At 48.0% G+C, this 13,384-nt stretch overlaps 1 protein-coding gene and 1 pseudogene across 1 annotated transcript; both read right to left on the bottom strand.

Annotated features, from left to right (window-relative positions):
- Positions 1 to 7,987: 7,987 nt before the first annotated feature.
- On the bottom strand, positions 7,988 to 10,189 carry LOC109754030 (histone-binding protein MSI1-like; annotated as a pseudogene).
- A 502-nt stretch (positions 10,190 to 10,691) lies between these two features.
- On the bottom strand, positions 10,692 to 12,238 carry LOC109754031 (uncharacterized). The gene is made up of 3 exons (XM_020312963.4): positions 11,648 to 12,238; positions 11,271 to 11,568; positions 10,692 to 11,167 (listed from the first exon to the last, which is right to left on the bottom strand). Exons 1-3 carry the CDS (start codon positions 12,143 to 12,145, stop codon positions 11,130 to 11,132), a joined length of 834 nt encoding a protein of 277 aa, XP_020168552.3. The 5' UTR covers positions 12,146 to 12,238; the 3' UTR covers positions 10,692 to 11,129.
- Positions 12,239 to 13,384: the final 1,146 nt, after the last annotated feature.

The following is a 13,384-nucleotide window of genomic DNA, read 5'->3' as shown; positions in this document are numbered from 1 at the left end:
CCAGAAGTGAAAACGGGCTAGAATCATATTGGATGGCCCAGATGACGCTACTGGGCCTAATTCGGATAGGGCGTAACGGGCCTTGGGTTAGCGGGCTGTAAATGGGTTATATGCGAACAGGCCGTTAACAGGCTTTCCATGGGCCGGCCCGCCACCTTTTGACCAAGTCAAACGGGCCGGCCTTTTCACAGGAATGGGCCTCTGTTGGGCCGTGCCACGTGTCGACGTATCATAGGCGCCTTCTGTCCAATGAGTGGATGACATCTGTCCCAACGTTGAGCCGACACGTGTTTCCTCCAGCCAATGATGATTTTACACGTGGAAAATCCCCATTGGTCGGGGCTGTTAACGGGTTATCGGATCCAAAACCGGACCCGATAGCTTAACGGTGTTCCGTTACGGTGGATGCCACGTGTCGGTCACCCTTGACGAAAGCACTTCTGTGACGCGCGATTTATCGTCATGGAAGTGGACACTTCCGTGATGATAATTTTGGTAATGCCATGGAACACTTCTACGACAGCACATGTATGACTATCTTGATTCTGTCATAAAATCATTATGGATGTACATGCATGACAAAAAACGCGACCTACTGTGACAAACACGTATCATCACGGAAGTGTATTTTTTTGTAGTGTATGTCATTTGCCTTACTAATAATCTCATTTTCAGAAAAATGCATAATAGAACATTGCTTATTAACTGACATACCTGTCTGGGTCTCGACGTCCCTTAGCTTGACGGCCCTCATAGCTCATCCAAGCTGAAAGTCGTTGACATATGGCTGGTCCTGGACCCGGCTACTGACACGCCTGCTAGTCGTCACCGGGTCCTGGTGTCCACCGAATGCAATCACCTCCTCTGTAGTCTAGACCTGCGGCGACTGGACCATCTCCATAGATGTGTCCTACCTGGTAGGCCCCGGTGAAGGTAAGGAGGAAGGTCTGGCGCCTCCAGAACCTCCTCCCACAGCCCCCATCAGCGTCAGAGGCGCCCCCACGTCCAGTGAAGAAGGTGCCGGTGTAGCAACCGGGCTATGCGCGGGTAAATCGTGAGCCTCCTGCCCATGACTCATCCGCATAGGGGAGCCCTCCAGATGCCTTGCCGGAGTCGTAAGCGCGTGCACCGCTGGCAGCTCTGGGCTCGCCTCGGCCTCCTGCCCAACAAAGTCTGGCTGCACCTCCTCCCCCATCGTCGGCCTAGAGCTATGGCCAGAGACACCCCCAACTCCACAGTCGGGGACGCCTCTGCAGGAAGGGAGACCAAAGGGATAGGCAGCAACACAAGCTCAGAAGCATCATCACTATCCACCCGATCACCCCAGAGACGAGGAGGCGCGGATGACGACCCGAAAGACCCAAATCTCAAAGAGTGCACAGGTGCAGAAGAAGAGAAGAAGGCGGCACCGCACCCTTCTCCGGCGCCTGAGTGGTGGCCTTTCCACCCGCCGAACGAGAACCATCCCAAGAACCAGAATCATCTCTCTTTTCCTGATTACCCATACCATCATCCTTATCAGACATGTCCACATCCCCACATCCCTGTAGTGCCTCCTGAAACATTTCAGCGTCCTCTAACTCAATCTCCAGGTTATACATCTTACCAGCATGCGTCCATCTGACCACATCCGGTATAGGATCAATATCCATGACACTCACGAGCAACCTTGCCACCCCATGCGCATGGGTAAAAGGCATATCCACACGATCTATCTTACCAATAAGCGTCCCAAAACTGCAGACCAATCTAGCATCATTGAGAGGCTTAGATAGTGCCCCAGAGAATCGTACCCAAACCTGAGATAAAGGTGTGCCCTTTGGTTCTGTCTGCTTCCAAGCATCAAACTCTAGGATGCACTCTGTACCGCGCACACGAGCAATACCAAACTTAAGGAGATTCTTCAGCTCTTCTGCCGAAGGAAAATCAACCTTGTACAAATTATCCTCAAGCCTAATAAGCTCCCAGTGAGAATTCCCTGGAGCAAGCTCATTCAGCCTCTGCATAATCTAAGCCTCAAACAAAAAACCCTTAGTGACTTTGACCACTCTCTTAGACAAATTTTGCGGTGTATCCAGGATAGCAGCAGCTGTGGGGGACTCAAAGAACATCAACTCAGCGCAACAGACCCCATAGATGGTGACTGCCGTCATCGGCTGCAATAACAACGGGCACTCGCCCGAGTCGTGCCGGTTTGAGACAGGTGTCACATAACTCCGTGGTGCATTCAGCAATGAAGTGCCCCTATTCACCGCACCGGTAACACAACATTTTTTCTTTCTTGCGAGCCCACTTGGCAGCCCTCTCACCATCGAGCTTGTCAGAAGATTTGTCATTAGCCTGTTCCCGACCCTTCGCCCCAGTTGGCTCGGCCACCAGCAAGTTTGTAGCAGCAAGGGCAGTCACCACCGCCATGGCCTCGCCAGACATAATTCTGAGCCACCTCCGCTGCCTTCGGTGACAGCCCCGTTTCCATGGAGACCGCAGCATCAGCAGAGACCGGTGATGGTGGCGGTCGCTGGCGGTATTGGGATGGACGCTTGGCACCACCTCTACCTCCACGAAAGTCGCGATACCCACCTCAGTTCCTGTAATCCGGGCTAGTTGCCCCCTCCACAAAGTTGCCCGGAGGTCCATGAAACGGACGCTCAGCCGAGCCATCGCTTTGCCAGGCATATCCATGGCCACCACCAGCCAAAGACGAGCCCCGATGTTGGCCCTCCCCGTAGGCATCAAAACCATCATCGCCCCAACGCCCTCGGGGGGGCCCACAGCCAGCATGCCCGACAACGGCATTCTCCCTGCCAAAGGCGGCCCCGCGACCCGCAGCAGCATGGGCAACCTCCGGCGCCTTGATCGGCCATCCCGCACACCCTGCGGCGGCGGCATCGCCTGATGCGGTGGCGGAGCAGGCCGGTGCTGAGGCGGCCCGGTCTGATGCGGCAGGCCACCCCTGCCTTGTTGCGACACAGCCTTGTGCTGGGGCGGCGCGGCCCTGGCCGGCGGCAGCGCAGCCTTAGGCACCGGAGGAGCTGGCTTGTGCGGCAGCGGCAGCCCCCTCCCGCGACCCGCCATGACTCCCGATGAGATCGATGCAGACGGAGAAACCCTCGCAGCACGACCCCGAGCCAGCTTTGGAAAACCAGGCCTAGCGATCAGTCGGGTCCTAGTTTCCTTACATGCATGGGGAGGCATGCAATCCCACACCGGCACATGCAACAGGCCCTGGGCCTTAGAACCCTCGTCCGACCCCTAGGTTACGATCTGGGCCTCATACCCAGGTCGCATCGGCCCCAGCATCGGCGAAACGGCCTCCGGCCCATCCAGGGCGAGCAGCTGATTCAAATGCGCACGATGCGCCGCTCGGATCTTGCCTGGACCGACGGCCACCGGCGGCGTATGAATCACTGCCGGAATCACTTTCTTCTTCTTCTTTCTAGTAACTTTCGTCCACCCATCCGGTGGAAAATAATCCGACAAGGTGACTTGTGGTAAACTTACCTTGGGAAGGGGACCTTTCCACGGCTTGATCGCCAGCGCCGCGGATTTGCAGCTAGCCTCCGGTCTTGGCGCTGTGCTCCTCTTGTCCTTGCGCCTCTCTCCCGGCATCATCTGCATAGAACGTGCAGCAGCAGGTACCATCGACGTCGACAACGACATGTGCGTCGCCGGCCCGTTCGCAACATGCGATATTGGATCTTCAGCGTCCTCATCTTCATCATCGACTAGCACCCAGAACCTTCCTCCGATCCCCAGATTCAGCATCGGGCTTCGATGTTCCGATGTCGTTAGATCAACGATCTCGATCTGCTCCTCCCCGTTGGAAGAAACCTGCAAGCGACCCAGAACAAGAATCTCGAAATAGTCAATATGCAAACACGTACATGTTTGAATCATCTCACCGTCGCCCAGGTACCGTCCCGGCCAGGATATCATGATCCTGGTCTCTCACCGTCGTCCATCTCGACGGCGAGTGCTCGTAAGGCAATCCATCCCTCCATCTCTTGGCCCTCCGGCCATCTACGAAGCGAATCCTCCATCTCACTGGATCCAGATGCCCGGAGGCCCGATCCTGATCCAGATCCGACTCGGACTCGGATCCACTAGACTCACGTTGTGGCAGAGCCTGCTCTCCCGCTGTGGCCACAGACGCCGGCACGGGCAGCGGCGGTGGCGGTGGTTCAGGCGGAGGCGTCAAGGCCGCCGCCCCCTCTCCCTCTCCCCCACGTGCGGTCATACACCCAAGACGATGGCTGATACACCCAAGAACAAGCCCTCCATGTCTCTGCAAACAGATGAAACTGATCCAACACCCGCACCTCCGGCGACAGCAGCATCCACGTTCACCTTGACCATGTGTTTCTAGAGGTTGTAGCCAATGTGTTGGCCTAGCTTTTCTAGTCTGTCCCCCCGGCGTCCTCGACTTCTTCAGAACTTGTAGATCATTAATGGATGACTGGATAAATAAGTGAGTTGATAAAGGGCTTTGGTAGATATCCTCATACACCGCCTTCTTAGCTCCCCAAATCACCCATAGGGCGATGACCATGCACGCGAAAAGATCGTGCGACCTAACATCGTTCATTCTGAAAAGCCAGTCCCTCAAACTCTGGTTGGCATGTTGGCACATTTGTTCAACAAGATCCTCATCCAATAACGCTCAAATGCGTCTTGCCATTGAGCAACTGATCAAAGTATGTCACCATGAGTCCATTGCACCACATAACACATGCCGCTGATGTATTCATTTCCTATGTTCAAGCACATCCGCCATAGGTATAGAGATCCTTGCTAACCTCCACAGGAATAACTTATCTTAGAAGGTAAACTCGCTTTCCAAAGCGCTGGCCGTGCATTGCTTTCCTGTTCCAATCCAGACGATCCTTCATTCTCATGAATCTAATTTTCCCTAGTGATTCTGGTGTTCAAGATTATCCATTACGCAGACTTAACAGAAAACCCTCCCTTCTTCTCACCACTGCAAGCCCAAAAGTCACTAATGTTTCTATTGCAAACAGGGATTAATTCCCAATATCCCTTTGGCATCAATCGGAAAGAACACCGTACGCACTAGTGCCTCGTCCCATGTCGTCGTAGTTGTATTGATAAACTCTGACACATGTTGTGATGGGTTAGGAATCAGAGAGGTAATAGGTCGCATCATGCCTGGTCTCGGAAGCCAGTTGTATCTCCATTGTTGAGAAACATAGTAGAAAACAAAAAAAATCGCCCTACGATCATCCAGGAATAATATGAAGATGCATTAACGGTTTGGATTTGATCGTTACCAACGAGAGACGTGATTCAGGACCATGGTTCAGCCGAACCTATGGTCTATGCCGTACGATTTAACATCCTACTACATGTGGATCCGTGACATGCATGCCAACTATATTTTTTCATCAACCATGCATGGATCCTCATGAATAGACATGCATGCCAACTGCATTTTTTAATCAACCATGCATGGATCCTCATGAATAGTGTCTAAAAATCAATGGTGTCGAGTGTAGGTTCGGCTGAACCATGATTCCGTACAACATTTTCGACTCCGACTTGCAACGGAAGAAGACGAGTTAGTGTAGATCGTACTTGAAACGCAGATCGTACTTGGAGTCACTTGAAACATAGATGAACGATCCCGCAAACAACCCACGAACAATCCCTCGAACGGAAGACCGAAAGCCCGGCCTCTCCACGAGTTGCAAGCGTACAGTCTTCACGATCAGGCGGCGCTTCACCGTCCAGAGCTAATCGTTACCGGAGAATTAGAGGGAGGAGATTAGAACCACACTGGGATTCTAATTATGTGAATTAGAAGATCTAGTTCTAGCTCTAATTAGATCAACTATGACCAACTAGAACTAGAACTAGAGAGGACTAGAGGAGGCTCCAAAACTTGTATATTTAAAAGTGCCCAAAACCACTAGTATATATAGGTTGGAGGATAGGGAGAGTGCGCCACATGAGGCAGCGGGGATTCGACTTCCCCTGGGGGTAGGGAGTATTATGAAAGGAGGTTAATGGGGGAAAGGAAACCTCCCCCTTAGCCGGCCAAGGGGGGGTCCCAATCCAATTCGGCCTCCCCTTGGCCTCCAAAAAGGCTAAGAGGTGGCACCTCTTTTATTGGGGCTTTGTAGCCCAATACTCCTTCCACTATTTGGCTTTTCAAGACCCGTTGATATAAATTAAATATAAAAGCCTCCTAACAATTACTAGAGCCTTTTATTATTAATTTAACATCACCGGAAACATTTTTCACCTATATATAATTTATCTATACTACCTGATATTGCTGATAAACTCTGAAACCCTTATGGTGACCCTGAAACGCTTCCGGTTCCTCTCGAAATTATTTAGAATATTAAGGAAACTATGTCACAAATATTTCCTCATTACTCTTGTCCTACTAACACTCAACATATCGTGATTACCTTAAGCTTGTGACCATGTCGGTTCGGTAAAACATAGACGTGAACAAAACTCCTTTGTTCAATGACCGATAGCGGAACTATGGACATCCATATCGATCGCTATGATTACACGAATGACATTTGAGTGAACCTTTGGTTATCAAGTGCTATTCCCTTTGCTTCACGATACTTTACAAAACCCAGGGTGAGATGTATCAGTATCCTTTTGAGTCATACACATGCTCACTATACCGGTCTCCTTGTTATCGGTTTTGTTCTTCTTTCTCGTTGACATGTTTCGGCATCCCCGTGACATAGTCATATGTGTCTGGCCAGACGATGATGGATGTCGTCACACCGAGAGAGCCCTAAGAATATATCTCCATCGTCTGAGGAGCAAATTCCACTATCGAGCTATCTAGTCCCTTGTAGAACTTTCCGATGAACATGTGAGTTGTCGTTATTATTACTGTGTTACAGATGACGTTTGAGCAACATCAAAGTCCACTGTATGGTAAGAAGTGACTTTGATACTCTCATGGTCTAAGGAACTAAAACACACGTTAACACTCGGTGTTATAACAACTGACTTCTGACTATGTACTCTCAAAGTATAACAAACAAGTTTGGATCGATTCAATATGATTATTCTTCTAATGTCATATTGAAAGTGCAACCAATCCCGGACGGTTTTGGTAATTCATAACAACATATATCTCACTGCACTAGTGTCTATTCAAGTTAAAGCTTTCAGGATGTTCAATGATTGGCATGGCATGTCTAATGCCATAAGTGAGTTTAAGCTTCCCCGTAAAAATAAGACCGTGTCCGTCTTAAGGGTTCGCGTTGGAGATGCCTTATGGAAGTGCCATATTGTTCATCTACTAGAGCTTCGATCCAGTTGATGATAGTATCACATAAGACTATGGGAAGCTTGACATGACATACATCCAAAACTACCACCAATCAGTACGAGTGTGAAGTTGGATGCTCGGGGACACAGATGTAGCCCGTCAACTTCAACGGCTGTACTGTCCATTTCAGGGCTGTTGGCGCACAGAAAAATGGTTGGAACGTCAATGAACACACTGTACCTCTGAAGATAATAATACAGGTGACCCAAAAGGCAAAGGGCGGACGACTAAGCGAGTGCCTGTGCTGTGCTGAAGCAATAATTTGTGCATTCTGCCTTGATGGTTGAGATAAGTCTGAAGAGTACCCAAAAAAACACAAGTTTGAAGAGTGCCAATCCCTGAACAAACATCATCGTGTTGGACCTGCATCTCTACACGACGCCTTAATGATGCATTTAGGCAAACGTTTCTTCCGAGGGAAAAATCAGCTATAATCATGGAATATCTTGAACGGCCATCAAGAGAACATCTTGAATTACCCTGGCGAGTTTGCAACAAAAGTGAAGTCTGCAATTCAAAAATATTTTTTCAAAAGAGATTTTACTACCTTGCCCAACTTACTATAGTCTAACGGAAATAATCAGAAGACTCACAATAAGATGAAGAGGTAAATGCATCCGACCACATAGAGTCTAACTGGTATGTACTATGCTAGAAGTACAAGTACACAACCGACATACACGCTGTCTCTGCAAAGCCGGCCAACCAAGGCAACAGGTTCAATCAACAAGGGTTCCTAAAATCGACAAAGCTAGCTAGGTATTATCTTGCCTCCATTCTGGTGTCCTACTACCATTAAAGGTTTCATGACGCCTTTGCCGGCTCATCGCTGGGAATATCATCCTCGTCATGGTAGATGTTCTCCGCCATCTGCCATATCTGAAGGATGTTGTCTTCAGCAACGCTTGCAAGCACCCAGTCCTCACACGGGTTCCAGGAGAAGTCAGAGATTTTGCTTGTATGAACAAGAGCTCAGGAGGGCCGTCCTCCGCATCCTCTGGTGTTTGCTCCTGATCAATTCTGTCAACACAAACATCATTCACATCAAGAGGGAAGTGAGGAGACAAAAAGGAATACTGAAAAAAAAACTTTGAAAGCTGGACGGCTGTTTACCTGCTTAGATCCCAAACCATCAGCCTCCTTCCCAGACAACAAGATGCAAGTATAGTTTCATTCTTTGGGCTCCATCCAACTTGAAATACTTCCCCTCTGATTACACAATCAAATTCAGATTCAAGATCGATAATAACAAACATACGATGAATAACACAAACATATACTCATTCCTTCTAAGCTAAAAATAGGATGGATGGAACTTCGAACAGAAAAGTGATGGTAAAACTGAAGCATACTTGTGACAATCAAAAGTGTGCAGCGAAGTATCAATCTTCCGAAGATCAAATAATTTGACAGTCTTGTCGGTTGAACCAGTTGCAACAACCCATTCATTGAAAGGACTGAAAGCCAGGCAATTCACCTATAAATGTGACATAAGGAAACAAAGTGGAAAGTGTAAGAACATATTTCTTTATACAAACAACAGAAACAAAGGTAATTGGCTATTCCAGAAGAATAGAAATCATGCACGAGTAGAAACTACTAGAGTGATATGACTATATGAGTATTCATAAAATTGCTACCAGATGCCATCTTTCTTTTCTGGATATAGCAGTTGAGGTTTTCAAGTGAAACAGTTCGTGCAGCCGGATAAATAGATTGTAGTTTTCCTCCGATCACTACAGCATTCAGAATGAGATCATTTAGGATGTCCTCGGCTAATTTGTTTACAACCAATACTTGAAGAGAGGACCTAGATTCTAGAACAATGAACGTGTTAACACCCCATATGTTATCGTTATACAAATATGCTACTCTGTTTTGTATCCTGAACCACCATTGGCTGCATCAGCTTCAGGGGTAAGAACCAATAAACAAATTAACAAGATATCACCCACCATTGTAAGTTCAAGCAAGAATTGACCTCAACTTCTTACAAAGATAAATTTAAAAAAAAATCAGCACAGATACAAGATCAGTAATCTCACTTGTTCACATATTCAACACACTGAGCATTAAGCAGTATTATTGTTATGACTTATGATGCTTAACTGACTATGGACCATGACATGCGGTACCAACAGCTAGAGAACCAAAAGGATGGAATTGAAAGTCTTAGATTAATAAAACTGCCAGAGCTGCCATGTCTGAGTGTGAAATACAGACTATAATTCTATTCTTCAGGATAACACAGCAAAACCTGCTGACATGGACGGTGCATCACCCAAAATTACCCATGAAAGCTGCTGTTAGACCTAATGTGAATGGTTTCAACTAGGAGGGTGTAAAAGAAGTGTCGTAATTAGGATGCAGATAGACTTTTTCCTCATGTATACCATCTTCACAAAAGACCATCAGGAATATATTATATATATTATTTCTCCAAGGATGAATACCAGATATGACTAGCACACAAACACATTCAGAGAAACATGCTATCAGAATGGCATGTCATGAGGAAAGCTTTAACCAATGGTACAAACAAAGCTATGCGTTAATGCACCTGAATGGAAAAAGGATCATGAGCCATACCTTAAAAATCTGGTATGCGTCGAGAGTTTTATTTTTACCATTTGCTGTGATGTCCCATAAGCAAATTTGAGCATCATCCGATCCACTCAGCAAATGACCCTCTTTAAAGATACTCCAGGACAGGCCATATCCTTCAGAGTTGTGTCCCTTCAGCCGTAAATCAGGATTGCACGCACCATCTAGTGGAGGCTTTGATGGGTGCTTGCTATAATCAAAGACATACACCTCTGCACTGACTGTCTTGGTAGCAATAATAAAAGAATTTTGGGGCATATATCGAGCCCGATTAACTTCTCCATCATGATTTATCTGTTGTTTGAAGTCAAACTACATAGAGTTTGACCTAATTTATCTAAAAAATAGCAGCATTTACAGTACAAAAATTATAAGTATGAACATCTCAATCACAAAAACATGCCTCTAGCCAATATTGAGCTCCGTGACCGAGCTAAGGTACATAATATAATTACAGGCATGTCATTAAACTGCTAGGTATTCAATGAGAAGAAGTTCATTTTTTTTTTGCGGGAAGAGAACAAGTTAAAATTGACAGTATAACACAATAGATCAAAGCAATACCAAATCCTATATATATTCAACAAAGGTATAAAAAATAAAACAGAGAGTAGGCCAACTGTTATCCAGGTATGCCAACAGCAACGAGAGATTCATGGAAAACAAGAGAAAAAACATCCCAAGTTCTCTCAATGGCATACAAGCAATGAAAGAAAATCATAAATGATTCTCTTTCTTTTTGCAGGGGAATCATAAATGATTCAACTCAACGTGAACAGAGATTTCTCAGATATGGCATCCAAGATCATAAAGAGCCAAGGTTCATCATCCTGCAGTAGCTGGTTACAATCACTGCAACAGTGGAGCCGCAGCAAGAGGTTTTCGCCAATGATAGACAACACTTGATAATCTTAAAAGGTTCGATACAAACTCAAACATACGTTATAAGTTTGCGCTTACTGATCTGGTCCACGACTTAATAGTCTCAAAAGACTTGATACAAACCTAAAAATAGCATTACACTGACACACGAAAAAGATACCGACAGAATATTAAGACTCAGACTCAAACAAACAAGTGCAATGAGAGCTGATTGAACACAGACAGACTAGATTGATTTGCTCAGTTCCCTAGATCCTGTAGACTTCCACAACAGTGGTGTGATCATAGCAGTGCTCTGAACTTGGAGAATCGATCTCTAGGCATCAAGGTTCGGGTATCGCAGTGCCGTCTCCGCTGAATTAAAGATGACAATATGGAATGCACATGAGATTCAGACAACGAGAGAAGAAAGTAGAAAGAAGAAAAAAGGAGTAAACTTTCATGATCGCGCTCTCACCTGGTGAGCCGTGAGTGAGAAGAACGATGTGCAGTGGGTAGTTGTTCCTAGGAAGATCGACCACCAAGGGGACTAAGCGCCCGTAGCGGCCCGAGCGGATACACAGCATGAGTGTGAAGTACACGTTAAGACCCAGCCTGTTTTGTAGCTCCACCGTCAGATTGTCCAAGGACTGGGACATGGCTACCTCGAACATTTCCCACGCATCCTCGTCCACAGACCCATCAGCAGCGGCCTGCACGTAGAAGACTTGGCGCAAGGGGCCGACCTGGGAAAGCGGGTGGAGCGGATGCTGCGCCTGAATTTGTGACATGACATGCGTCTCAGTGTTCTGAACCAGATAAGAAAGGTTGGGGAACTCTACGAACTGTACTCACCTCAACTGGAAGAGGGATGTCCATTCGGACCGGCAGAGGAGGGATGGTCTCCGCCACCCAGAACGACATATTGCTTAAATCACCAGGAGCAGGGGCGTCGCTGACGCTGACGGCGGTGTTCCAGCGGCGGATCCTGCCGTTGGCACGGAGGTAGCCGCCGGTAGCGTTGCGGAGGATGACGGCAGCATCAGTGGACCCCTCGTCGGCGGCGATGGACTCCCACGCGATGGACTGGAGACCCCGGACCACGAAGTCCAGCTGCGTCGCGGCACGGCCAAGATGGCCGCGCGGCGCCTGTCCGGACACGCCCAGGTAGCGGCCGTAGGCGGCGGAGTGGAGGAGGACGTGATCCCCGGAGAGATGCACGCTCCACGCCGCTTGGAGCACCGCGCGGCGCGAGTGGACGGACACTCCCAGCCCGTCGGCGTCGGCGTGGAGGTACAGGTCACGGCCGACGTTGCGCAGCCAGACGTGGTCACCGTCGACGAAGGCCCCCATCGCAAAGGAACCAGCTTCCGAAGTGGTGAAAGGGTGGGTTTTTTTGGAGAGCAGAACAGAGAAGCCGCCTGATCTGTGCGGGCTGGCGCTGGTGTATTTTCGAGACGGGTCTCTGGTGGTCTCGGTCTCCCCGGTTTGGTTTGCTTTAACGTACACAGGCTATCCACTGTCAAAGTTGCCAGTCTTTTCAGAAAAAGAAACTGGGAATACGAATTTGGCCTGGTACCATTTTCCCGCAACAGAAACATTCAAAATTGACACACCGAGATAGTGGCGCTACCAGACACCAATCTTTGAAATTTTGAAATACTACTAGACAACTCTCCGCAAAAATCGTGCGTTCCAATTGATGTGCGACAATTGGATTATGCCCACAAAATAGCTGATGTTGGTTAGTAAAAAAATGACGCTAACCATTGAAACATCAAACATCTATGTCCAGAAGTTAGAGCATGTAATTTCTTTTTTAAAACCTAAACTTATACTTTTTTCTTCTAGAATACGCAAAAGCATGCATACCATATACACCATCCCTTACATAATACTTGTCGTGGTTTTAGTTCAAATTTGAACTAAAACCACGACAAATATTATGGAACGGAGGGAGTATTGAAGAAGAGAGGGTTAAAAAACTCATCCACGTTGCAGTGTCAGGGCATCTTCAACGGCGTCCCCTAAAACGGACACTATTTGTTCATGGACTGGTCCGGACTGCATCCCTATATGTTTGCCCAGTTTTGACACCAATTTTCATTTCAAATGCATAACAATATGGATCACATTAAAGTGCGGCGTTCATAGTGGCCGATCACAACCAAAAAGAGGCGGATGTCCATAGTTTTTACATGCGTTTGATCACAAAAGATCCAGTCCGACAGTTCCGCGGCCAACATAGTGTGTACACGAGCGGCTACTACAGCGGTGGCACCCCGCATCCCTGGCCCCACCCGGCCCATGCACCCCGTCCCCCGCCACGCCCGCCCTTTTTGCTAGCACCTTCCTTTGCCTTCTTTTTGAGGCGGTTGGTTTGCCGTGTCGCCGAGTTGATCCTCTAGGCCTCCGCCTTCAGTGGATCCTCCACTTGCAGCGGCTCCAGCTGCTCGTGGATCGGGTCCATGCGGAGGCCGATACAAAAAGGGTGGGAATTGGGGTGGAGAGCGGCGGCGACCGAAGCTGAGAGGATGGAAAAAGTGGGGGTTTTGGCACAGAAACAGTGCAGACTGCTCCAAATGCGCGGGC

The sequence above is a fragment of the Aegilops tauschii genome, chromosome 5 (genome assembly GCF_002575655.3).
Source record: "Aegilops tauschii subsp. strangulata cultivar AL8/78 chromosome 5, Aet v6.0, whole genome shotgun sequence".
Lineage (NCBI taxonomy): Eukaryota > Viridiplantae > Streptophyta > Magnoliopsida > Poales > Poaceae > Aegilops > Aegilops tauschii.
Note: the sequence above shows the minus strand (reverse complement) of the source record. Positions and strands in the feature narration are given on the sequence as shown.